This window comes from Musca autumnalis, unplaced genomic scaffold (assembly GCF_047663935.1).
Source record: "Musca autumnalis isolate F117 unplaced genomic scaffold, ASM4766393v1 scaffold_5, whole genome shotgun sequence".
Lineage (NCBI taxonomy): Eukaryota > Metazoa > Arthropoda > Insecta > Diptera > Muscidae > Musca > Musca autumnalis.
In genome coordinates this window covers 143,324,991-143,352,732 of record NW_027412088.1, presented here as the reverse complement: position 1 = coordinate 143,352,732, position 27,742 = coordinate 143,324,991, and the positions used below count along the sequence as shown (strand labels likewise).

The window sequence follows — 27,742 nt, the reverse complement described above, 5'->3', positions numbered from 1 at the left end:
TCATCGGCAGCAGCAGTTTGGCAGTAAATGTATGGGCCGCATAAGAAACGCTTTGCATGTTAAAAATGGTAACAAATGGTAAAAATGGTAACCTCAGGTAAGTAAGTCTGTGTTTAGACACACAAATTTCTCGGGAAAGTAAATTGAGTTTTTTGGGAGAGAGCGAAGAGGAAAGAGCTCCTCAATACTCTTTCCTACCCCCTATTGCCTAAAAACTGAATTTACTTTCCCGAGAAATTTGTGTGTCTAAACACGGACAAAAGGAAGGCTGACTTCCGTATTGTCAGTTGCTTTGTCCCGGGCCACACTAAGACAAATTTCACTGAAATTTTGACATGAAAGTAAAAGAAAATGTAAAATAAAACGGTCTGTATGTTTCATACGAATATTACAACAAAGCAAAATTGCAGAACACATGAAACCGTGTACACTAGTTTCTTGAAATGATGCATTTTTCCCAAAAAATGCAAAGTTTTATGTCAAAATTTCATTGAAATTACTCTAGTGTGGCCCGGGACTTTGTATTCGTGCTTGAAACTAGGCCGATTTTGACGTTTGTTCCAATTTTCGACGCTTTTTTTCATTTTTCCGTTCCCGTACTTTTTTGATACAGTTGTAAAGTTTTTTAACAGTTCGCTCTTTTACTACTTTTACCATTAAAAATTACGGGAACACACATTGAATTGAATTTGAATTTTTTCACTTTCTCCCTTAAGTTGCGACCATGGCAGAACTACCAGGTAGTGGCATCACACCAGCTGATCGAATATGAAAAGTCAAATCCCTTTATAAAAAAATTATTTTTGTTGTAATTTCCCCAACAACATAAAGAAAGTTTTGACATAACATATTCAAAATTTTACGATGCCACTACCTGGTTAATTGTGCCATGGTTGCGACGGCGGAAAGACGAAACTCACGGGGAATTTCATTCATGATATTATTTTAATATATGTTTTTTTGAAAATATTTTAAACGTGTTTTAGGAGAATTGTTTATCTTTATGCCTTTAACCCCTGTTTTTGTGGCTTATTTTTGTTCGTTCGTCTATATTCGTAATAATTTAGGCATCCATAGCTGAGCCTCCTTAAGACATACATACCTAATTTTTCGTATACCCATTCCATATATCGCTAAAGCGGGGTACACACGATCAGTTTTGACGACCGTCCAGCAACCACGAAATATTCTGATGACTGACAAAAATGAACGGCCACACTGGCAAGCAACCGATTATTTGAGCAAAACTTACAGTCAAAACTGATCGTGTGTACCCCGCTTTAGCGATATATGGAATGGGTATACGAAAAATTAGGTATGTATGTTTTAAGGAGGCTCAGCTATGGATGCCTAAAGCATAGTACACACGGTCCAACAAAACTGACAGTCAACGTACCTTAAAGACAATTTTCCGGCAAATAAAAACTTTTATTTAGCTAAAAACGTTTGAAATACAATATTTACGGTATTATTTAGAGATTATAAAAGAAATTTTTTAATTAGGCTTTGATATTCACGAAATAGACCTCGATGACTGTCAGTTTTGCTTGTCAATGTGTACTATACTTAAATTATTACGATTACAATTCGTGTGAGAAGAATAATTTTTTTTACAAAAACAGGAGATAAGAATAAGGTGTGTACGATAACTTTCCCAGCAATAATTACTCAGTCAGTTCCATCAACCTCTCTCAGTGAATTTTACTCTCTCAGGTAAGAAAAATTGCAGAAAGTTATCGAACAACATTTTGCAAAAACTTGCAAGAAAGTCAGCTGTTTCCGAAAATGTATGAAATTTGTTTAATAATAAAAATGTTAACATTTCGAGTTGTTTACATTAAACAAGTGATTAAATGATCAGACTTGAAAATTTTTGCGGGACAAATTTTCCCAGAAAAACTCTCCAAACTCGCTCTCTTTTGCTGGATAATTTTGTTATCGAACAGCATTCAGTAAAAATTTGTACAAATTTTGGGGTTATCGTACAGACCTATAAGCATCAAACAATCCAGGGGCTCAATTCTGTTTCTATGAAAATGTGAAATGAAAACTTTTATAAAGGAGAAAACTTTCAAATGAAAAAAATTATAAAGGAAATATTTTTCATTTCAATTTTTCATAGAACAAGAATCCAGCCCCAGTGTTGCTTTTCTAGTCTTTAAAAACGTTAAACGCAAAACGCCAACCAACCACATTGTGTGCAAACGCACTTGAACACCTGTAACAAAAAGGTAAACAAACGACACAGACAAATACAACACTGCGCACTCAGCAAACAAAACAGGTGAAGGCTGGTTGTCACTCTTGTTTGAAGGCTTTATTTGAATTTGTTTACCTTTTTACAATAAAAAATAATTTAGTTTCCTTTTAAATAATAAATAAATGATTAAAATAGTTTATTAATTTTTACTTATCGCAGACATTGGGAGAAATGCAGACGCCATGTAGTGGTTCAATGAGAACTCTAAAAGGAATTTTCGAGGAACCAAGTAAGTGTGTGTGTTGCCGTTGCCATAGGAATAATAGGAAAAAAGAAAGAAGAGCTACATTTACTTTAATACTTTTTCACAGAAATGAACCATCGAAGGGATTTTTTACGTGAAAATAAGTTAAATTTACGTGAACTACAAAAGAATACAACAAATAAATTAATACAAAAACAACAAGAGCTGGAAAGGAAGCAACTGAAGTATTTGCATAGACGTTCAGATTCACAACAAAGATATGAGAACACAGGACGAACAGAATATACAACCTCAACGACACGAATGACAACAGATAGGGGAACTGGTGGAGGTGGCGTAAAGCCGTCAAATGGAACTAGAGGAAGGCCAGAAGAGGTAATGAGGCAAAAACAATTATCATTTCGACGTTCGTATAGCCAACAGAGAGTAAATGAACGACAACCATCAGCAGCACATCAAAAGAACGCAGGAGATCAGTATAGAACAGGTGACAGGAATGCACGTAGTGCCAGTGTGGTTTCTTTTATCTCAAAGGCCGAATCATGTGATAAGGAAATACAAACCGAGGACATTATTGATGAAGAGTTTTTGTACAAGGCTTTAAAAAAGTAAGGACAAGAGATTGTGAAGTACATGGAATACACCTCATTATAATAAAATCAATTTTTTTGCAGATGCAGTGCCACAGAAGTGGATTATATTGGTAGCAATCGTTTTCGTGAAGACACCTGTCCGGAACCTAAATCAAATATGAACGCAAATTCTCAAACTGATGAACTACAAGCACCAATCGAATGTGATCCAAGTGAATATCAACACAAACGTCATGTAGATGAAGAACAACAAAATCGTTATTTTCAATATTCACCAACATCTCAGTACTCACAACAAATGCATTATAATAGTCACAATCAGGAGGATAGATATCACAATGACCATAATATGGTAGAACAATTTGAAAATTTACAAATTAACAGACATCAACACAGCGAGGAAAATCAATCAAGTGCCCGTAGTCGTCAAACAATGTTTTCAACTGCTAGCCAAAAGAAAACATCAAATGGCAACTATAAACTTGGAAGTAAGCCAAATCAATGGAAATTAACAATTGGAAACATTTCAAGTGTTATTTTTTCATCAAAATTTATGTTTCTATTTATTGTTTTATAGGTCGCGATGATATACGTTTGCCCAAATATTTGGAAAGGGAGAAACGTGAAAGGGAGGAAGAACGCCAACGAGAAATTTCAAGAGATCCCAATTGTCCATTGGGTCATTATGCCATAACAGAAAATGAACGTTTGGCTGCTTTAAATGCAGCAGAGAAAAGTAAAATTTCGAAAAAAATATTTGGTTTTCTATGAAGAATTAATTTTTGTTTTGTTTTCTTTCACAGAAATGGAATCTCTAGTCCAAGAATTAAATCGTATGCCCATGACAACTGAAACCTTGCGAATACGTCGTCGAAAAGTTGAAATCGAAAAGGAGTTATCCCAAATTGAGCTAGACATACGAACATTTTCCAAACCGAAGGTATATGTACCGGCAACGAATGAACCTTCCACTAATGTCTATTGAACAAGCAGCTAGTCTAATGAAATTTGGATGGGACAAGGTTTTTATACTGGAGCCGCATACATGAAATATGTTCAAGAAATTTAAGAAGTTTAATTGAATTGATATGCAATCTATAGAAAATATAAATACATAAGATATTTTTAGAGGCAATGTAAATATTATATATTTTTAAATACAGTTTCTTGGTATTATACGTCCATTTATTTTAGTCATATCTATTATTACTCTACCTCTAACATGAATATATTTTTGTTAATAAAATACATATGTTTTTTATTGGTCGAAATAATCATGGCAATCATGAATAAAAATTCCGTGCGGAATATCTTTCCCCAATATTTTTTATTTCCATATTTATGTCCAAAAAGCAAATATTTCTATAAATTCGGCGAGTAGGTATATTCCATAATTATATGATTTTATTAGTTTTCAACGTTTCAAAATATTGATTTTAAAAGAATTTAAATTTTTTCATTTATTTTCCGTGCCGAAAATTCCGAGGGAAATATTCATGATTGCCCTAAATGTAAAAATGAAGGCAGATTGGGGAGGCGAGGAATGGATGCGTCAGGATTATTTTGACAATTTTTTGAGAAAAAAATATTTAAGAATTATTGGTTTCCCTCCCCCCTCATTGACTGTTCTGTCCTACCATATTGGCGGTTTCATAGTTTGAAGAGCCTTTGGTGCTTTATTTTCGCACGCCACCAACATTAAACAGAATGAGAAACATTTTAACTAAGACCATGTTTATATTATAGCAATGGTGAGCAAAATAGGAAAAGAGAAAATTTAAGAAAGAATTAATATTTAATTTTTCTTATTGTTTCATTACATAGGTATTTAGACATTTTTAAACACTAATGTTGCCTAAAATCGTGCTACAAATGAATTATTACAAAAAATACTTAAACGACCAAATGTTGTTGAATTAATTAAATTAAGAGTATTTTACAGAAACCACCAGTGGATAGCCGTGCACAGCATTGTATTATAGCCTTTTGCAGGATTAACCTTCTTTATGAAGATTTATTTGAAATATAAGCAATGGAATTGACATTTGAAACCCAGTGGGTTTGTTAAATCCGGTTATGTATAAACGTACTATAACCCTTTGACACTGCATTTTAACTGAAATATCCCAGAACAAATAAAATTAGGTTAGGTTAGGTTCAACAAGGCCTACAGCAGGTCGGCCGTTCAGAGCACTGTTAACAACATTTGACAACAAACATAATAGATTTTATAGATTTTACATTATTGTGATTTTGGTTTCTTTGTATTTTAAATCACAATAATGCTTTTGACATCAAACATAACCCAGCAAAAATGTTTGGAAGTAGTGCAATGCAGAGTTATGATTTCAATACATCTTTCGATGCAGTCCACACGGAGTTATGAAAAATGCACTCCGCTCGATACATTTTAGAAGCACTCGCTTATAGATCCCTAGCCAAGCAAGCCAATTTTTTGATCGCTACAGTCCATGGTAGAATAAGAAAAGGTAGCAGCAATACACAGCTGTCTAAACTGGGTTGTAACGTTAGTGTCAAATTTCATATGACATTTTATACATTTATTTCTATTTCGATGTACATTAGGGACATATATTTTTTGAGAAAAAAAATATATCATGCGGAAAAAACCATTTCCCAGAAAGACTTCTTCATATCAATGATATGTAACCTCCTCCAAGTTCGAAAGATAAGCCGCGCAGTAAATCCCCGCTTGCAGAGGCGATACAACGTTTGTTAATATGTGAGGTATTTTGTTAAAATTTAAAAAAATAAAGCCCTAATAAACATGTGCTTCTTTGATTTCTAAAACAAAACATTGAAACAGCTTCTCCTTTTTCTATGAATTTCCAGCGACCCCAAACTTTTCTGCAAGAATTCTACTTTCTGCGAGAATTTATGCATTTAGTGGAATGATGTGGAACCATAAAAATTGAAAATGTAACGAATTTTCATTCATGTTTTCCAAAATATTCAACCAAATATGAAAAATTATTAGTTTTTTAAATTCCAATAATTTATAGACATTTCCTTGTTTTGTTTACAAATACAACTGGCAGTAACGTTACAAACAAAAACAAGTAAGAACGGCGTTAAGTTCGGCCGGGCCGAACTTGTTATACCCTCCACCACAAGTTGTATTGAAGTAAAATGGAATAATTAGTTTCCTTTCGTGTATGAAGAAGACTTAATACTAAATTTCAGCAATTTCGATAAAACAATGTAAGGCACCATTCTATGGGGGCTATTTCCAAACTTCGATCTATACCGACAAATTTCTGACGGAAAGTTTTTAGGCTCAAAGAATTTAGTCTTCTTTCTACCAAATTTCCTATATTTCGGTAAGAGAATGTGGCTAAAACTTAAAAAATACCGAAAATCAAGAAGTACGCTTCTATGGGGTTATATGAAGACGTGGACCTATACTGATAATACTCTTCTGGAATATTTTATAACTCTTGCAAGACGAAATAACGAATTTCAGCCATTTCGGTTGGATATTGACGTCACAATCTTCAGTATTACGAAAATCGGGAGGTACCGTTGTATGGGGCTATATCGAAACGTGGACCTATTGAAGACGCAACCTTCAAAATACGAAAAATCGGGAGGTACCTTTCCATGGGGGCTATATGAAGATGTGGACCGATACCGACAAAATTCTAGGGGAAAGTTTTATACCCCTAAGGAAGACTACGTACCTAATTTCAGCCACTTTGGTAGGATAATGAAGCTAAAACCTTCAAAATACCGAAAATCGGGAGGTACCGTTCTATGGGGGCTATATGAAGGTGTGGACCGATACCGACAAAATTCTGGGGGAAAGTTTCATACCCCTAAAGAAGACTACGTACCAAATTTCAGCCATTTTGGTAGGATAATGAAGCTAAAACCTTAAAAATACCGAAAATCGGGTGGTACCGTTCTATGGGGGCTATATGAAGGTGTGGACCGATACCGACAAAATTCTGGGGGAAAGTTTTATACCCCTAAGGAAGACTACGTACCAAATTTCAGCCATTTTGGTAGGATAATGAAGCTAAAACCCTAAAAATACCGAAAATCGGGAGGTACCGTTCTATGGGGGCTATATGAAGGTGTGGACCGATACCGACAAAATTCCAGGGGAAAGTTTTATACCCCTAAGGAAGACTACGTACCAAATTTCAGCTACTTTGGTAGGATAATGAAGCTAAAACCTTAAAAATACCGAAAATCAGGAGGTACCGTTCTATGGGGGCTATATGAAGGTGTGGACCGATACCGACAAAATTCTGGGGGAAAGTTTTATACCCCTAAAGAAGACTACGTACCAAATTTCAGCCATTTTGGTAGGATAATGAAGCTAAAACCTTAAAAATACCGAAAATCGGGAGGTACCGTTCTATGGGGGCTATATCAAAACGTGGACCGATATATCCCATTTTCAATACCAACCATCCTGCAAGTAATAAAAACTTCTGTACCAAATTTTGACTCTGTATCTTTAAAATTGCGAGCTGTATCTTGATTTCAACAGACAGACAGACGGACGGACTGACGGACGGACGGACGGACGGACAGACGGACATGGTCAAATCGACATAGAATTTTATGCTGATCAATAATATATATACTTTATAGGGTCTCCGACGAATATTTCGATGTGTTACAAACGGAATGACAAATTTAATTATACCCTCCATATGGTGGAGGGTATAACAAATTCCTTTGTGGTTTTGTTCGAGTTGTATTTGTTGTAGTATTAACTTTACCTTATATTTGTTCTACCATGGCTACAGTCGCAGTCTTTTTTTCTGAACACAAGAAAGAGTGTCAAAAATTATAAGAATTTGTTTAAAGAAATTAAATACAAACTAAAGATACGAACATTGCTGTAATTCACGAGACGCAAATTATTTTTGAAGTGGAGTTAGAGTTTTTTTGGAAATCTGAACTGGAGTTGGAGGAAAAATGAACAACCATTTGGATGATGAAGCAATATCAGTTGCGGTGTCACAAAAAGCAGAGCAGAGGAAGTAAACTAAATTATGATCAAATTTAATGGAGAGTTTTTGTAATTTGTATTAGTGTAATAAAGTTAATATTCTTGTTTACACGAATAAGCAATGTATTTTATTTATTTTGGAATATTTGCAATGGCTTGCATTTTATAGCATCTTTAGACTACATTCAAATTCAATCCAAAACACTACATCAAAGGCTGTGATTTGGACCGAAAATGGAGTGCATCCTAGCTGTGCGCTCTCTTGTAAAATTCATAGGTGAATTCATAGGAAAAGATGTACTCCAGCGGCAATTGTTCTAGTGATTTAACTGCATCCGCGGGAATAATCAGCTGTGCTTATTGGCCGACCTTATGTAGGCCTTGTATTTCAATTTGAAATAGGGTAAGTGCACCTAATGTCGGCATGTACCAGTAGTCGGCACCTTTTGAATTTGAACTCAAATAACTGAAAATTAAGAAAGCAAAATGGGAAAATAATCTTAAACATGCTTTAACAATATTGTCAGCTAACTTTATATAAAATTTCATTGAGCTAGGACCAATTTTTATATCGAAATTTAAGTTTTTGTCAGTGAAGGGTTTTCACAACAACCGAAAATGCATGTTTCTTAGGAAAAAAATTGTGGAGATGTTAACCTTATAAGCTCTGTAATTATCAATTTGAAAGGAACTTTAGCGATTTTAGCCATGATTTGAAGTACGTACGTTGTGGGGTGCCGACAACTGGGTAATAGATACCGACTATTGGTACGAACTAATTTATATGTTTAAATTTCCTTATTTTTTGAAGTAAAATCAATAGAACTGTATACAATAAACTAGAAACGTCTAAATAACTAATGCTTAAGCTATTGTTCTTTCAAATATTTAAGAAAAATATAAAGTATGCATTTTTTCTTTATTTAAATATAACATGCCGACTACTGGATCATATCATGCCGACTATTGGGTAATGGTGCCGACTACTGGTGAAAAAGCAGTATTTCACTAAAATTGTAATTTTTGCATGTTGAACAGAAATAATCAAAAAAATTGTTTACATATTCTAAAACTACACAAAATAACGAATCATAACAACTTAAATTCAATTTGATTGGACATTTAGACTCGGAATTACATACGGCTAAAGATGCTATAATCCTTAAAGTGCCGACTACTGGTGCATTTACCCTACATGAATTTTGTTTTTTTTTTAACAAACACGCAAAGTTTTAGGTTTTGGCCTAAACCCAAAATATTAGGTTAGGTTATTGTTGCTGGAAGTCTGTTAACACAAAAATCCAGCAAAAGATGATTTATGTTTGTGCAAATTGAAAACAATTTTATTGAGGAAATAACAATTCTAATTGTTTGGTTTTTTTTAGAACAAAGTTGCAATGTGGAAAAATTCGTTTTTTGGGTCATTTTCTTTTTTATTTTAAATAATATATAACATTTTTGCTTGCAGGCCTTTAAGCCCTGGGTACATAAGCTGCCTCGCCTTGCTTTCCTGCTCCATTTCTGACATAATAAAAAGAAAAGAATAAAGAAGGCCGAGCAAATTTCGAACTGGGTTGCCCTTTTCTTTTTTATTATTTTATCAGAAGCAAGCAAGGCCAGCAGGCAAGGCAGCTGATGTGCCTAAGCCTTTACTCTCCGAGAAAGTTCTTGCCTATTAAGAACTTTACATTAATTACATTACATTAACACAAATTGTGAAAATTCTCCATTGAATTCAATCGCAACCGTGCGATTTGTATATTGTATATCTTCCCATCACCAGTTAAGTATAGTACACATTGTCAGTTTTGAATGACGATTATCGATAACTGTCCAACCGTCCAGGAACCACAAAATATTTTGTGGTTGCATGATGAATGACAAAAATGAACGGCCACACTAGCAAGCAACAAAGCTGCCATTCAAAACTGACAATGTTGGGTACACATTGTCAGTTTTGAATGACAGCTTTGTTGCTTGCTTTAAGCCGGTCGGTTATCGATAGCAATTATCGTTGAGTGGCGTTGTCAGTTGCCAAAATTACTTTATGTATGGCAACATTCAACTGAAGTTGGGGATCTCAGTTGACGAAGCGGCTATTTTTCAGCAACCACCTATTTTCAGTTGCAGTGAACATTTTCGAAGAAACAAGAAGTAAAATACTCTTCTGCCAGACACTGAAAATTACACATGAAAATATTTTAGCTTTTAGGAGAGGGCGGAGGTGAAGGAGCTCCCTTTCTGACTTCTTACCCATAAGCTCAAAAAATTTTCATAGTCTGGCACAAGACATAGAAAGGAAAATAATCATTTTCTTAACAATTATTGATTCTTTGCATCATTAATTAATTGCCAGTTGCTGTAAGACGATTCGAAATAAAATTCGTTCGAAGTACTACCAAACTCTTGCTGTTGTAGAAAATATGTATTTGTTTCATTTAAAACGAAAATGAATAAAATATTTTTTTAAAAAACAGAAGTTTGGCAGTAGTTCGAACGAATTGGTATTTGAATCGTCATAGTGAAACAGCCCATAATTTTGTGTATCAAAAATATGGTGAACATAACGACAAAACAACAGTTTGAAATATTAATTGATAACCAAAGCCCCAGCAGATGAAGCGTGGAGTTCCATTTCGTTAGATTGGATTGAATATAGAGTTCACAAGTTTGAAAAAACACTGATCGATATCACGTTTGTCGCCGATCCAGTTGGGTTGACATCAATAATACAACATTTCATCTTAGTCGCGCTGGCAATTGACAACGCAACTCATCAAGTTTAGTGACAATGCATAATCGACCTCAAGATTTCGACATGTTCTCCAACAGTACCCCGTTAGACAATTTTCTTCTCGTGACTTCCGCAAAAATGTTCGCAAATTATATATGTACATATGTATGTATTTTAATTTTATAGTAACAAATTTTTGGAAATGTTTACACGCTATTCTGTTTTTGTAGGGATCTACTAACCGAATTGCTTGTAGGGACCTCAAAACAAGAGCTAATAAAATGTAAGGAACGGAGTGCCTTTTTCACGATATCCAGATGCTGGTAAATGAGAGGAATTGGAGAGCATTTTTCACGTCTCAGTTGAACTGCATCCGGATGTTGTTAAAATGTGAGAAATGAAATGCCTTTTTCACGACTCCGTTTTAACTGCATCAAAACATACCGTGAAAGAACTAGTCCACATTGCATTTTTTACATCTAATTGATCAGTTTTAGGGATTATCTCATGTCTACGGCGTTTGAACTATCTTCCTAACAACCTTAAACTGGTTTCCTACTCTTTTCACGCATTTAAAAAATATCGTTCGGAGAGTATTTCTACTCGAACAACGGAGGAAAACCGCTGTTCTCTCACAGAATTTTGTATGGGGAAATACACAAGTAATTTATTCGTAGGTATGGGTCGAACAACGAATAGACAACGAAGGCGTATCGTGGAAAAGGCACATAAGGCTTCCTTTGTATTGAAGTTTAATAAATAAATAAAAAATTGCAAAATTGGCCAAAGAGAACAAATTTCGGACGAAATGTTTATTTATGGTTGCCCTGATTATAATTGCTTTATAATTTTTCTCCCTACTTGACTAATGCGCGGAAGCCAATTTTCATCATTCAATTTGTTATCATAATTGTGAAATAATTATAAATTAAAAATGTTATGGTTTTTATAAAACAATAAATTTTGATAAGAGTTTTACAGCCACTTAAAAAAGGCTAAGTAATTCTACGTCATCTTGAGCTTGGTCATTCTTTTGTGACTGACAGACTATTTTGGAATTTTCGCAAATGACTAACCAAAAAGTGAAGTATTTTTTATGGCTGATTGATTAGTTTCTAGAGCACAGACTGATGTGGGGCAGTAATAAATTACTGACAAAGGCCTGTTCGATAACTTCGTAAGTAAAAAGTATTTGCAAGTTCTTGCAAGTACTTGCAACTACTACACATTTCTCGTTTACTGAATAAGTTTGTTATCGAGCAGCATTTTGTAAAAGTTTGTACAAATTTGTACAAATATTTAAGTTTGTTATCGAGCAGCATTTTGTAAAAGTTTGTACAAATTTGTACAAACTTTTGGGTTATTGAACAGACCTAATGTTATAAAAAACATGGCTAAGCTATACTCTTCAGGTTGCCGATTAGATTTGAAATCTGCAGAATTTTCATAAATAAAAGGTTATTGTTTTTTATGAGAAGACTTTTTGATTTTCCATGGGAGGAGCTACTAATCATGTCTTAGAGGATAATAAATAACATTAAAAATACAACAAAAATTGACGAAACGTCGGGATAAATGAAATAAAAGGATTTTTATTTACTCAACTTAGGTCTGCAAGCTTAAAAACGCCAAAAATTAAAAATACCAGTTTTTATGTCGGCTCCTCTGATTACTACATTTAAATGGGCGTAGCTTTCCTTTTGAACTGAAACAAACATCGGACAGCAAATTGTTTAGACAACTCAATACAAATAAGGCCACGAGACTGCCAGATCAAGTTAGATGAAAACAATTAGATATGTGGAGCAAACATCGATGGTCAACGAAATAATCGGACCATCTAAATGCGGTTCAAAACTTGGCAAGCCCACTATCTTCGGGATCCACCAGATCTTGACCCTAAGTTTCATTCTACCGGTCTTAGACTTCTTATTTTTGAATTCCACAAACGACTGGCGCCCAACAAACAGTTGATTACATTGTGCGATAAAAAAATGACAAGGAAAACCGAGTAGATTATGAAAGTATAATTTTACTATAGGTCTCAGAATACACCAAATCTGTAAATCTTATCTAATCGCCAGGAATATCTAAAAATGAAAAACACCTTTTAGGAGATGTTGTGTGCTCCATTTAAACAGCTTTTGAAATATTTGTGAAATTGTATGTAAAATTTTTCTTCTTTTGACACTTTTCACCTAGAACCAAGTTTCATATTACTTTCGTGCATCAACTAGAAAAAGAATGGAAAAAATTCATCAAAAAAGTTGGGAAATATTTTAATGTTTTGTTGTTAGGAAAATTGATACTGATATTTTCATGATATATAATGTAAATAGACATTTCATTTCTTTATTGACCCAAAGTGAAATTTGACGAAGAATATTTTTGTCTTTGACGCCATCTCTCTAAAATTATGTTTTGTGGGACAGTTTTGAATAAACTCAGATGAAATCCGACTTTACCCCTAAAAGGTGTTTTTCATTTTTAGAGATTCCTGGCGATTAGATAAGATTTACAGATTTGGTGTTTTGTGCGACCTATAGTAAAATGTTATGATGAACAATTTTGTAGAATATTTAGATTTGATATGATCACTTTTTGAAGGAGTTTTTGAAAGATATTCGAAAAAAGAGCCAAAAAGACCCCTTTGATGAACCGAATGAGGGTTAACATTTTTAACGAAAACATTCCCCACATCCTCCTCATTACAGTTGCCAAAGACACTATATACCTAAAATTCAAGAATCCCAGGATATCTTAACTCGAATATTTCGAAAAAAAAACTAGAAATGGACGGAACTTGTCCCGCCTACTTTGGTGACTTTGCGATGTTAACTTTAAAAACGCCGATACACGTGTCTCATATTTTTAGCTCTTCTTTCATAATCTACTCGGGTTTTCGCATCATTTTGAAAAAAAAAATAATTTTGTTGCACAGTGTTATCCAATGATTCAAACAAGGCTGGAGGGAAGTCTTCTCTATGTCTTCGAGCAGCTTGGCATGGTTGACGGTATAGATGGCAAGAGCCACCGTGTTTCGTCACACGGCCTGTTCTGGTTCAATCCTAGACTAGTAAGCATGAATATGGTGTGTAATGTTGTTGGTTTAGATGGACAAATGAGCGGATACACTCAGGTCCTCGATACATTCTATTTGGTAATCATTTCGATGTGTTACAAATTTCAAAGCCAAAACCAACTTATAATACCCCGACCACATAGTAGCGTAGAGTATATAAGATTAAAACCTTCCTATAGACCTTATCAACTAATCAATAAACACGTTTAATGCAATACAAAATCAACTAATTCCCTCGTGATTACTAAAAAAGTTATAAATGTTTCTCGAAAGAAACACAAAACCAATCATTCATAATTCAGGCGACGACAACAAGCTGTCAGTATAAAATTTACAATAATAACATTGTTTATCTTATCTTGGAAAAAAAACTAAACCACCATTCATTGTTGTTCTCCCCGTGTTTATTTAGTAAAGAAATTAAATTTAAATTTAAATTTATTTAAAATTAAATTTATTATAAATATTGCGATAACCTAACTAACGGACCCAAAAAAGCAAAGTCACATTTTTATGGCAAGTAAGTTCTAGTGGTCTAAACGAGAAATGGAAACCGAAGCATTCCTTTCAATGCCAAAAAAATTTTAATGAGTTATACCCCTAAGCAGTTAATAGACCACAATTAAGAAAGTAGACTTTAGCAAACTTACCTCCATACTATCATCTAAACCATTATTGTTATGTTTATCCCCAGCAGCTGCAACATCGTCGATTTCTTCTTCAACAATTTCAATATTTTCTTTGATTTCTTTGTTGTGGCGTCGACCATTCCTCCACTTGGCTGGTGTTGTCTTGATTTGATATTCTTTCATTAAATACATGGCAGCATCTGAATGTGGTGGGGCACGCATAAAACGTGCTGTCATATCGGCATTTTCTAAGCCTCGCAGGGTATTAATACCGCCAGGATGTTTGTGCAGGAAGCGGGTAATGTCATAGAAATTTTTACGATATTTGACAATGCATTTGCCTTGGCATTGATCAGCAGCAGCATCATCATCATCTGTGGTAGTTGTAGCTGTCGTGTGGTGGTGGTCTATGTCATCAACAACTGGTGGTGAGGTTGCTTCCAGATTGGCGTTTTCCGAATTTGGTGGCATTTTTTGGTTACGAATCTGAAGATTATTTTCTGTTAATAAAACTGTAAAAAGGGGATAAAGAGAGAAATGAAGTTATTAAATATTTCAGTGGAAATTTTTGAGAAGACTGGAAGTCCCAGGACAACGACATCATCATTGGAGATTGATAGAAATGAATTTATTTTAAACTCTAAAAAGTTCCACATTACATTAAAGTCGAAAACGCAATAAACGTTTGAGTAAAGTTTTGCTTCATTTCTAGTAAAAGAATAAAAGACCAAGGACAACATAGATCGAATTTTTGTTTATTCTTTTATCAGAAATGACGCAAAACTTTATTCAAACGTTTGATGTGTTTTCGTCTTTATTGCGTTTTCGTATTAATTCTTGTGAATCTCTAAAGCAATCTTCTAACACTAGAAAACTGTTAAATAATTTTCTATTTATTTTTATTGTGTCCGAACTTTTGTCCAATTCGAAAGATGCCTTTGTTTTAAATGTTATATTTTCTATTGTACCAAATTATTTAATACTGATACAAAAGTTAACGTAAAATTTTCAGTGCATGTTTTGTTTATATTTATCTCAGGAAATGTATCTTTGTTTTATAATTAATATAAAAAATTAAAAGGCGACAGAAAATAACAGGCGCTCTGCACCAGCATGTAATAAAAAAATCACACATGTTAGAATGCAAATAAAACCTTTAACTAGGGCATATTATTTCATTATGCATCTCATTTCTGGCAGCTGAATTGATATAACCCAGCAACAAATATTCTCGAAATAGGTAGCAATAAATGTTTTTATGACTACAATAGCGCTTTCTATTCATCACTATTTGGTAAGCGCTTTGAGAGCGCAACTTTTGCTCAATAAAGTAGGCGAAAGCGCAACGCTGAAAACATATCCAACGTTTCAGTAAAGTTGGTCGTCATTGCTGATAAAATAATGAAGAAAAATTCGATCTATTTTGCCATTGCTTTTTAAATCCTCTATCAGAAATGGCGCCCAACTTTTCCGAAATGTTGGATGTGTTTTCGGCTTAAGTGTAGCATGTTGGCGCAATGTCCGAATTCACACGTACACATTTTTCAATAATGTAAATTTTAAGATATCGAGGCCATTGCCGAAAACGAGAACTTCTCCAATCCCACGGCAGCGGGTTCTTTCTTTTTGTCCTTGTCACATCCGCATCCACCACACCCAAAACTTCGGTGAGATGCAATAGATGTCGAGAGTGGATGCATTTCAGGAGTTGTTCTGGACTCGTTCATGCGAGGGACTACTACGTCATAACCGTCTGGTCTTGGGGGTCTTTAATGCTCATCATGAGTTGTGGCATTCGGTCCTCGGAAATTACCAAATGGATATATTGCTGGCTAAGCAGATTGATAACTCTATGTTTTGCTCGGTCAATGAAGACCAGAATTTGTGCAGGTGTCATAATTCGCCAGACATAACCATCGTGTCACCTGGTCCGACAAATAACGTCACTTGACAATCCGTCGTTTCTCTTGGATCAGAACACCTCCCCATAATTGTCTCCATCAGCAGACCACCCGATTTCATCACCTCTGAACGCTAGAGTTGTGTAGTTCCGAAACGAACTATTTCCAAGAAACTCTACCAGACAAGGAACTATATCCAACTCATGCGTTTATATAGTACCTTTAGTTCTTCTCGTTCCTTTAATTTAACGCCTACGTCAATCTTTCTTCGTTGCCGATTATTGGCTGCAATTTATTTTTATGTCAATTCATCCATTATTTGCAACGAAGGGACAAAAAGAACGATGAAAGATTCGTTGAACTATTTCGGTCTCAAAACTATTTGGAACGAAAAGGACGATGAAAGATAAAGATTCGTTGAACTATATCAGTCTCTGAACTATTTGGAACTATAATAAGGAACTAGTTCCTTTTGGGCAAAGGAACTAGAAAGATCGATCCGCTCTGGGAACTACATTGCCCAACTCTACTGAACGCCACACTTTTATCAATCATGGGAAAGCCATTGGCCTAGTTTCAGAGTGTCCAATAGTCACCAGAGATGTGCACAACTCTTCTGATGTTAGGGAAGCAGAAAGGACATTCCGACACATAATCACTGCTGCAGTCGCTCGCTATATACCTGTTGGTAGAATACACGAAATGAGACCAAATTTCCCAGCAGAGGTGACGGGATTAGCAAATAAGCGTGATAAGCTACGTCGAACCAACCCCAGAGTCAGGGAGCTGACGCTACAAGTTAACAGGTTAGTCGGTGAGCATAAGCGGAACAAACGTCTAGATCATCTGAAGAGTTGCAACATTTGAGTCAGAATAAGTAAATTGTTAGCAACGGTTAAGTCACTCTCGAACCATGGAATGAAGGAAGATACGACCTCAGTCACGTTTTGCCACTCTGTTCACCACATGGACCGCAGGGATGAGAACCACCAAGCCAAAAAGCCAAATCATCCAGAGCGTTGGGCTCTGATTTAACTCCATAGTAATGTTGAAACATCTGGATGAGCCGGGAGTCGAATATCTCACCAACGTTCTCAATTTGTCGCTAGCCACCCACATCTTTACATCTGAAAAATAGACCAAAACCCAAATTGGCAATACTACTTTAAAACCCAAATTGGCAATACTGAAGACAGGCAAGGATGCCAGCAAGAACCCCACGACAGCGGGTTCTTTCGTACCGGATTGACCCGAAACCACAGTGTTTCGGTTAGCGGCTGACAACCCGGCATCAAACATCAAGGATGCTAGCAAAGGTGAGTCGTACCGATCGATTTCGCTTTCTTTCGACCGTAGTAAAGACTCAGAAGGCATTACACCTACTTAGGCCGTCATCAGACCATCTGCTTTTTCAACATACATGTGAAAAAGCAGATGGTCTGATGGCCGCCTTACAAAAAACTATCCAGTTCCCCATAATTAGCATGGTTTTCGTAAGCAGCACAGCAGTTATCAAAAGCCTTTGACACTGTCAAGCACTCCACGCTATTTGGGGACATCGAGCAGACAACCCTCCGGCCAAATTTGAAACTTTGAATAATCAATTATATGTGTGGACGCCAGTCGTACGTAGAATTCAGGAACAAGAAGTCCAAGCTCAGTAGAGTGAATCAAGGAGTTCCCCAAGGTGGGGTGATATCTCCGGATCTGTTTAACCTCTACCTCTCCTGTATTCCGCCCGCCCCCAGACAACATTGAGATCGTAACGTATGTGGGTGATTGTACGATCTTGGTGTCACGTATCTTCCTTGATGTCATTTGTGAAAGGATGAAGTCCTCTTTGAGTTCCGCCACTAAATTTACAGCCACTCTGTTCACCACATGGACCGCAGTGATGAGAACTGAGTTAAATGTCGTGATCGTTGATAGCAGAACTCCGACCACTACCTACCCCAAAATTCTAAAGTCACATTCGTCATCCGCGTATGTCACAGCTATCTATGACAGGCTGAGATGTAGGAACAAAGTCCCCATCAGATAAAGAAACTTTGTTGACCTCATATATTGCGATATGTCGGTCTGTGGCAGGCCTCAGTGTGACCTGCGGATATAGTGGATAATCTACATGAGGAAACCAAGATTTTTCCAGTACAGCTACACAATGGCATGCTATTGTTGCAGTACTTGCTCGTGTGTTACCGTGAGAGCAATACTAATCATTATATAGTGGATAGGACCCTCTTCATGGTCATCATTCTAGATCATCAAGCCCAACAAGCAGGTTTAAATAGAATTCACACAGATGCAGTCGCAGATACCATAAACAACTATCGTGCGAATGTTGTCCTCGGACCCCGGATACCATACTAACTCACATAATGACGCAATAGCTCTAAAAATCCAACGGTGGCCAACTAAAATAAAACGGCGTTTGCAGTACAGCTTTTGCAGGGTTAAACGTTCAGTGAAAACTTTTCCTTTTTATAGGGGTTCGTAGATTGAGTTACCCACTAATAAAATTGCTCTAGTATGTCAGGGTCCACACTAGAGTGATTTCATTAAAAAAAATCATGAAATTAAAAGATAGTGTAAAATAAAACGGTCTGTTTGTTTCATACGGATGTTTCGACAAGGTAAAGTTGACAAACACATGAAACCGTGTACATTAGTTTCTTGAAATTATGTGTTTTTCCAAAAAAAAAGCGAAATTTCACGCCAAACTTTCAGTGAAATTACTCTAGTGTGGAATGGGATATACTAAAGTAATTTTATAAAATTTACTGAAATTATTCCATTGAAATCGTTCTAGTGTGGACCGGACCTAAGGAACTCTATCTTAGTCCCGGTGCACACTGGAGTAATTTCATTGAAAAAATGCCATGAAATTAGGTGATCTTAAATCGAGTTCCCCACTGTAGCAACTTCATGATATTACTCTAGTATGGAACTCCATCTAGGGACGCATAATTGCATGCAATTTTTCTGGTGTGGACCGGGACTAAGAGAGCACATGGGCGTAGCCAGGAATAGCTAGGGAGGGGCAGCCCCCTCCCCTAGATCCTACAAAATAGTCCATTTGTATGTTAAAAATTGTGAATATTTCGAAAATCAAGCATTTGACCCACCCCCCACCCCCTCCCTTCCTCGAACGACAAAAAGCATTCCTGGCTACGCCCATGTAAGGAGCATAATTTCATGTAATATATTTCCCCATGTGGCATATCTCTATAGGAAGGGGTGTCTCCCAAACTTAATTCAATTACCAAGATGGACTATGCCGTACCATTCTTTCAGGTACCTATAATAATTGTTCCACAAACATCCCAGATGGGTCAAGGGAGACTTCTCTCATATCAATGGGTGCAGCTCGATTTATATTAGCTCAATGATATGGGACCTACAGTTTATCGCCGAGTTCGAAAGGCGTGTCTTAAGAAACCACTTGTAGAGAAGTTTTACATGGCTGAAATACTCATAAAATGTCGCCAACATTAGTGAGGGGTATTTTGGTACCGTTGAAAATTGTTTTGATGTTGCTTGGCCGGGGAATCGAACCTACGACTTCAGCGTGCAAGGCGGGTGTGCATACCATTGCACCACGGTGGCACCTACTCCATAAAATTCGATCAGCACTATATGAACTACATATTTAATATAAGAAAAGTTTGAAAAAAATAGATGGTACAATTCAATTTGTTGAAAGCAATTCATTTCGAGGCGATTAAGGACAACGAAACGAAGAAAATGTATGTATGTTTGTATGCGGATTTGCATACCTTCAATTGAAAAAGCAAAAGTCAATATTATCCATTCATACATTATTCAAAGGTGTGATGCGAGTCTCACACCAATCAATTTTATTAAAAATTTATTTGCAAGGATAGAATTTCACAAGTCATAAAATTAAACAATGTGGGTCAGATGTGTGTGTGTGCGTGTGTGAAATGCTTTTCTAAATATAGTTCGATAAATGGTTAAATATTTCAAAGTCATTAAGAACTTGCCATAACGCATTTAAAGAAAGTTTTCCAGAGGTCAAGTGTAATTTTTCATTAAATTGTAGTGTAACGGCTAAAAAGGCATTTGATATGCGAAGCCATGGGTTAAAATATTTCATAGGTTTTCGAAAAGATCGACAATGAATGATATGGGTTTTAAGATAAAAAGGATTCGAAGATAAAGTTAGGTTTTAAAATATTAAATATTGGGTAATAAAATCACTGAGAATTATGGAAGTTTTATTAATTAGCAGATTGCTAACAATGGTTTTTGTTCAAAGTACATCGTTGACATTTTTATTATAATTCCTGATTAATGTAGGTCATTAATTCATATTGAAAGGTGTATAATTATGTTGTATATTGTGTCCTAATTGTTCTTTAATGGTTTCTTTTGACCCATTTACAATCCATATGTATTTTCTATATGATATAACAGAAATCTAAAGAATAAAAATTATGACTGACAGTTCATGTTCATACACATGTGTTTACATAGCGATAATTCACCATACCATTTCGATTTTAATTAATTGAATATTTTTTTCAGGTAGTTAAAATGTCATTAACGTCATATGTGAAACAGCAATAATATTAAACGAGCAAACTTAATTTGAGGTTATGTTCGTTATCCCTATGGAAAATACATATAAACAAACTAATGTTTCAAAGTCACGTGTCCATGAATGTCAATTAAATAAATGAACTAGGTGCATTATTTTCAATAATACATGGAATGATGAGTTCCCGTTTAATTTCATACCAATTACTAACCAAAGGTGTTATATAATTGCACTCTACGAATACCTCTATGGTACTAACAAATTCACAATGGAATATAATACCCTACAGCTTGGTTTAGGCCATGATGCAACTAATAAGGTGAACCAGAATCTACAACATCAAGACTACTTTGATTGAAAGTTCTTCAATTTGTCAACAGCTTTGTTTACGTTTTCATACCATTAATTCACAGTAACAATTCATACTTATACGATGATTAAGTGCATTATCTCGATTTGTTTTGACATATATTGTTTAAAATGACAACTAAATCCACTGGATTTGTTAACTCAATCACGGTTAAACGTACTGTACTCTAAAAATCTATAAATCTCAATTTTTTGTTATTAGTATTATAGTACGTTTACATTTTCGAATCCGAGTGAATTTCAACTGCCAATTCCTTTGTCTATACGTCAAATGAAAACTCATCTCCATTAGATTTCATTTGACGTATAATAGTACGTTTATATATAACCGGATTTAACAAACCCACAGGGTTTCAAATGTCAATTCCATTGCGTATATTTCAAATAAATCCTCATAAAGAGGGTTAACCCCCCAAAAAGCTATCATATAAACATGGCCTAAGCAAAGGAATTGACAGTTGAAATCGAGTGGATTTCGTAAATGTAAACGTATTATTAAGACACATATAAACTGTACCCTTATAACTCCTTTTATTTGTCCAACAATGTATGGACTCATCTGCCAAACGAATTGATTTAGAGTAATTATCACGATAATAAACGCTAGCCTAAACGTGCTCTAAGGTCAGAATTTAATATGACTGTTTATAATGGATTTACATTTAATAGCTGATAAATAAAATGTTATGTAATTACGAACAATAGTTGTTATTGTTTGAAATGTAGCATTACAAGTAGCGTTAGTTTTCGCGTTACATGTAAAAAATATTACAAACACAATGTTTTTTTTTTACTGATTAGTGATCTGAAACAATATACGATTTTATTAGTAGAAATGTACCAGTAACGGTAAAACAACACACAGTTTTTTTTCGAAACATTTGGATATAACAGATTATTATAATTTTCTTGGAATCGATGTTTGAAAAAATGTGGTTTATAGATTAGGAAACTGCAGTGTGATTCTGTAACTTTTTTTTTTGCCGCTACCGACAAAAATCGGTAAAATTAAAACGCATAATTATGAAATGAAAATTTGAAATAAAAGTTGACAACGCTTGCGATCGGTAGGGGTTAGCGACAACTTCATTCCGGTCGGTAACTTACCGACAAATTTCGTTAATGATCAAAATTTTAAGCAAATAAAAATAAAGGTGCAACCTAGTTCGAAATTGGGTCAAATTTCTTTATTCTTTTATTTTTATTATGTCAGATTTGGAGCAAGGCATGAGAGCAAGCTGGCGAGGCTTCATATTGTAGACCTTTATTGTACTATGTTATTAAACTTTTTGCATAGGAAGACAGTGATGTTTCACACGTCGATCAAACCACACACTAATTAATTGAAATCGGTACAATTGACTATTTGTCAAGAGCATCTAGAAATCTTTCCGATGTAAGTAACTAGAAACCGATGTAAGTAACTAGAACCCCTATGTGAGGAGGATATTATTATTGGTCTGTTCCAGAACTGCAAGAATCTACTAATTTTTACTATTTTTTCCGATAACATAAAGGGAAAAATGCTATCGTAGTAAAAAATAGTAGCGTCTTGCAACTTCTGGAACAAAGCATATATTTCTTATGAAATACCAATGAAATTAGAACATTTCACCCTTTAAATTGATACAAAGTAGGTTGACGAAGGTGGTCAAACAACGGAGATGCCATACAATTTTGATTTGGGGCTTTAATTAATAACGGCCAATACTAAAGAAGACCTTCTGACCCGAGGTTCAGTTAGCCTAATCTGGTATTATAAGCAAGGATTGCGGATAGCTTTACTACCTTCCTAAAAAATTTGTTCTGTAGAAAGCATATGCACGGGGTAGTGGTGTAGGGTATCACATGACCAGGCCCTGGCTAAATACTTTCCTTACTTCTTAATAACACTGTGAAGCAACAAAACTATTTGGAGGTTCTGATGTACGAATTCGGCTTTGTTGGAGTCCATGGAACACGAAAAAACATTTGGTTTTGTTAGGTCACTTTATAAAGAGTTTTTATTTTATATCGGTAAATGTAGAGAAAAAATAGGCATTTCATAGATTTTCAATTTTAATCCGGCAAAACTTTTTTCACAACGAATATTTCACTGTGCAACATTTTTAAGATGATCTTGTGCAAACAATTCGAACTGAGGAATTTTTGAAAGTACAGACCCAAACGACAAGAAACCCTAGTTGGGTTTTGTTGTGTCAGATCCAGCTCGGATTTTATGGCCCCATCTAAACATGGTTAAATATTGAGTTTTTAAAGAAATTCGGGGCTATATCTCTGAAACCAATGCGAATCTTCTTCTGACTTCTGAGACAAATATGTAGATAAGGACAAGAATAAAATATTTGGAGAAATAATGAACTCGAAAAACTACATTTATTGCCTCAAATTTCAAAAAATATGCAAAAGTTCCACAATTTTTATACATTTCGCACCGTATCTCCAAAACCGTTAACTTTTTCTGAATATTTTCTTACGGAAAAATATTCCCTGGAATATAATACAGAACTCTTCAGAACATGTCATTGTTATACAATGCCTCTATGCCGTTGTTTTCAGTACATTTTTCAACGATGATTTAATAAAAATGTCAATTATATAGAGAAATCCGAAATTCGAGAATAAACTGCTGGTGTGAACTGTGTTTGAAATACGTGTTGTAAAAGATATGATGCAAAATACCGCTGAAACAACATGAAGTAAGCATTTTAGAGTTTCAGAATGTTCTAAAGAATTGTTGAGAACTTTATTTGAAAGATTTTTGCAAAAGGTTACTTGGTTCAACTCCCAATAGTTTAGCCGATACTGACCAGAATTTCAGCAATTATGATTTGGATGCCCTAGATGGAGTTTTTCTTATGTAGTTTTTCATTCGTTTTTGAGATAAAGACCTGATAAATGCAAAAAAGTGTAGATTTAGCCCGGGTTTAGACGAGGCCATAAAATCCGAACTGGATCTGACAGGACAAAACTGTACTAGGGTTTTTGTAGTCTAAATATTTACTTTCAAAAAATGCATACTAAAAGTTGTTTGCATTTTCAGTGTTGCATAGTGTTATCTTTCCAAAAAAGACATAGTGGTTGAAGTGTGAAGAAAGCAAAAGCAAAAAAGTGTTTTTCCTCGGGCTTTAGGCTGCTTAGAGTGTACTAAACAATATAAGTATTTATTATCACGAAGAAAAGGAAAATAATACGCCGTTTGCACTTAACAGGATTAACCCAGTGGATTTGGGTTTCAAATATCAATTCCATAGCGTATACTTCAAATAAATCCTTATAAAGAAGGTTAACCCGCCAAAAAGCTCTAGTGCAAACGCCGTTGGTGTGAGCTTTTGAAACTAATTTTTGTGTTTTAACTTGTTTTCATACCCTCCACCATAGGATGGGGGTATATTAAGTTTGTCACTATGTTTGTAACTTCTCGAAATAATCATTGTAGACCCCACAAACTATATATATATTCTTGATCAGCGTGCAATTCTACATCGATATAGCCATGTCCGTCCGTCTGTCTGTCCGTCTGTCCGTCTGTGGAAATCACTCTAGCGTCCGAACGGATTGACGTAGGTGGATGAAATTTTGGGAAAATCTATTATATGTACGTAGGACTTTTGGTATTGAAAACGGGCTATGTAGGTGCACGCTATCGTGTAGCCCCCATACAAAATGACGCGTGACGCGTCGTCGTTTTAAGGAATTTTTAAGATATTTGTCCCATTTTACCACCGAATTGGTTGCAAATTGGTATTTTGTGTCTCCAGAAGCCAAAAAACATTCCTACTAAAGTTGGTTTATATAGGTCCACGTTTTGGTATAGCCCCCATATAACGTTCATATAAAGTACGCGTCATTTTAATATATTTTGAATGTATTAGTCCCATTTGACAACAGAATCGGTTGTAACTTTGTATTTTGTGTTTCCAGAGGCTAAGAAACATTTCTACCGTAAAGTGTTTATATAGGTCCACGTTTTGATATAGCCCCCATAGGACGATATCTCGCGATTTTCGGTATTTTGAATGTTTTGGCCTCATTATCACACCGAGATGGCTGAAATTTGGTATTTAGTCTTCGTTGGGGGTATAAAACTTTCCCCAGAAATTTTTAGGTATAGGTCCACGCTATCATATAGCCCCCATAGAACGGTACCTTCCGATTTTCGGTATTTTGAAGGTTATGGCCACATTAATCCACCGAAATGGCTGAAATTTGTGGTGGAGGGTACAAAAAGTTCGGCCCGACCGAACTTAACGCTTTTCCTACTTGTTTTTGTTAATATTTCGATCATTTACTCAAAGAGTGTCATAACTCAAAAATGCCATGTTCATACCAGCATTTAAATCACGTTGTTCTGAGTTTCTATTTATCTTCTGTCAAATGTATATACTAGTGAAGCGGTTCAGTGTATATATTGTAAATATTTTATTTAGTATGTTAATTTAAAAGTTATGAATTGTAAAAATATGAGTGTAAAAGTATATATTTAATTACATATTAATGCAAACCTAGTTTAAAATCTAAAATACAACTCTGTATTGAATTTGAAAGTTACCTTCGAAATCCAAACCCTGTAAATATTTTTGGTTACTACTTTTTTAAGCACCTAGTTCTAGAAGAGGGTGCCACCGTGGTGCAATGGTATGCACACCCGCCTTGCACACATAAGGTCGTGGGTTCGATTCCCCGGCCAGGCAACATCAAAACACTCAGTAATGTTGGCGACATTTCCTGAGTATTTCAGCCATGAAAAACTTCTCTACAAAAGTGGTGTCTTAGACACGCCGTTCGGACTCGGCGATAAACATTGAGCTAATATGAATCGGGGTGCACTCATTGATATGAGAGAAGTCTCCCTTGTCCCTTATGGGATGTTTGTGGAACAATTATATATATAGTTCTAGAAGAGAATCTCGCTTCTCATAAGCAGTAGCTAAATTGAATAAAATTTAAAGAAACGCGTTACATAGTAACTAGCTGATAGCTTTGCTTCGAGTGTAATAAAAGTGTTTATTAGAAGTTGAGAGGCACAACTGTTTCACTAGGAGTTTGGCACACATTTTTGAGTTTATGGATCACTAAAACACTTTAAATCATGCTTGATCTCACACAGAAATTTAGCAGATATCTTTGCTTTTTTAAATATGTCCGAGTAGTTTGTTTATTTATTTTTTTGTAATAATATTTTTAAGTTGAGAAGTAAAATTTTAATCGGAAACTTAAAACGCATTTTTCTCGAAACTGACTTTTTGCGACGCTCTTTGAGTAGATCAGCATTTCTTAACAATGCGTATGATTGTTATTATTATCTTTCTAATTAATAACAATCATACGCACAGTGCTAAGACATACAAAATACATATTTAAAAAACGAAAACTTAAAATACAAAAAATTATCGGATTATAATCAGATGTTAATGGAGGATGGATTGACATAGAGCATAGTAGATACCAAGATACCTGAAAATGTTGATGCCAGATCTGATCACTAGATGTCCCGTTCACTTCAACCGATTTGCTCCAAAATTTGGTTCTCGCAATATTTTCTCCAAACTTATGGGCCAAATCGATACCCTATTTTTGTACCTCTCCTACAAAAGTTCAAACATTGTCGTTAAAATGGTGCACACCATAACAATTGAAAGGAGAACCCGATTTGGTCCAAACCTTGCAAATCGTAATATTTCCATCAGACATACATAGATCAGCTTCGAATTTGGAATATATCGGTTCATTCCTTTTGGTACACCCCATACAAAAATTCAAAATTTTTGACACAAGTGCAGTTTAGGAACACTTCTCGGATCGTCATGTATTTTTTTGCAGCAGGTTGTGCTCTCGGTAGGGTTTTGGGTAGGGAAATCCCGCACCGGGAATTCCCGGGAATTCTCGGTTTTTTGGTTACGGGATTTTCCCGGGAAACAAAATCATATTTCCCGGGAAATCGGGAAATATCTTTTTACATTTATAACAACTGATATTAAATTAATGAATAAACTATGCCCGTCACTTTTATACCATAGAATCAGAATTCGATTAGATTTTAAAGAATCAATAAATTACAAAATATTTGGAAAAAACTTTAATCTACAAAAGTGTCTTCAGGGAAAAGTTATAGAGCCGCACCAAAAACATGGTCTTTAACGACGGATTTTTATTCTGTTTTATTTAAGTGCGAAAGTATATTTTCTATTTTAAAGTCCCATTTTTATACCCTCAGCCATTGGGCTAAAGAGGGTCCGGCTTGCTGGCTGGTGCGCACGATAACTTTCGAACGAAGCCACTGACCAAGTCCTAAATTTGGCATTCGAGATTTTTTTCAAACTTAGTTTAAGTTCGAAGATGGACCACTACTTCCGGTGGTCCACTACTTCCGGTACCTTCCCCACAAAAGTTCAACAATTATCGCTAAAATGGTGCGCAC

At 35.3% G+C, this 27,742-nt stretch overlaps 2 protein-coding genes across 10 annotated transcripts in view; one reads left to right on the top strand and one right to left on the bottom strand.

Moving 5' to 3' along the window:
* Fa2h (Fatty acid 2-hydroxylase) overlaps window positions 1-27,742 on the bottom strand; it is a 54,375-nt gene that overhangs the window by 7,559 nt on the left and 19,074 nt on the right. For 5 of the 8 annotated variants that reach the window (XM_073957103.1, XM_073957097.1, XM_073957100.1 and 2 more), the window contains exon 2: window positions 14,512-15,002. In XM_073957103.1, coding sequence (XP_073813204.1) covers window positions 14,512-14,961 — 450 coding nt within the window. In that variant the 5' untranslated portion in view covers window positions 14,962-15,002. Of the gene's footprint in view, window positions 1-14,511; window positions 15,003-15,149; window positions 15,319-15,355; window positions 15,440-27,742 lie in introns of those variants that run through there. The other 3 variants (XM_073957101.1, XM_073957102.1, XM_073957104.1) reach the window with 3 other exon arrangements.
* LOC141387434 (uncharacterized) lies at window positions 2,214-4,304 on the top strand. Of its 2 annotated transcripts, none has more exons than XM_073957096.1 (6): window positions 2,214-2,231; window positions 2,420-2,489; window positions 2,572-3,073; window positions 3,140-3,546; window positions 3,636-3,794; window positions 3,862-4,304. In XM_073957096.1, the coding sequence occupies exons 2-6, from the start codon at window positions 2,432-2,434 to the stop codon at window positions 4,041-4,043; spliced, it is 1,308 nt and encodes a 435-aa protein (XP_073813197.1). In that variant the 5' UTR covers window positions 2,214-2,231; window positions 2,420-2,431; the 3' UTR covers window positions 4,044-4,304. The 2 variants fall into 2 exon arrangements, with proteins under 2 accessions (XP_073813197.1, XP_073813196.1); XM_073957095.1 differs by lacking the exon at window positions 2,214-2,231 and adding an exon at window positions 2,251-2,284.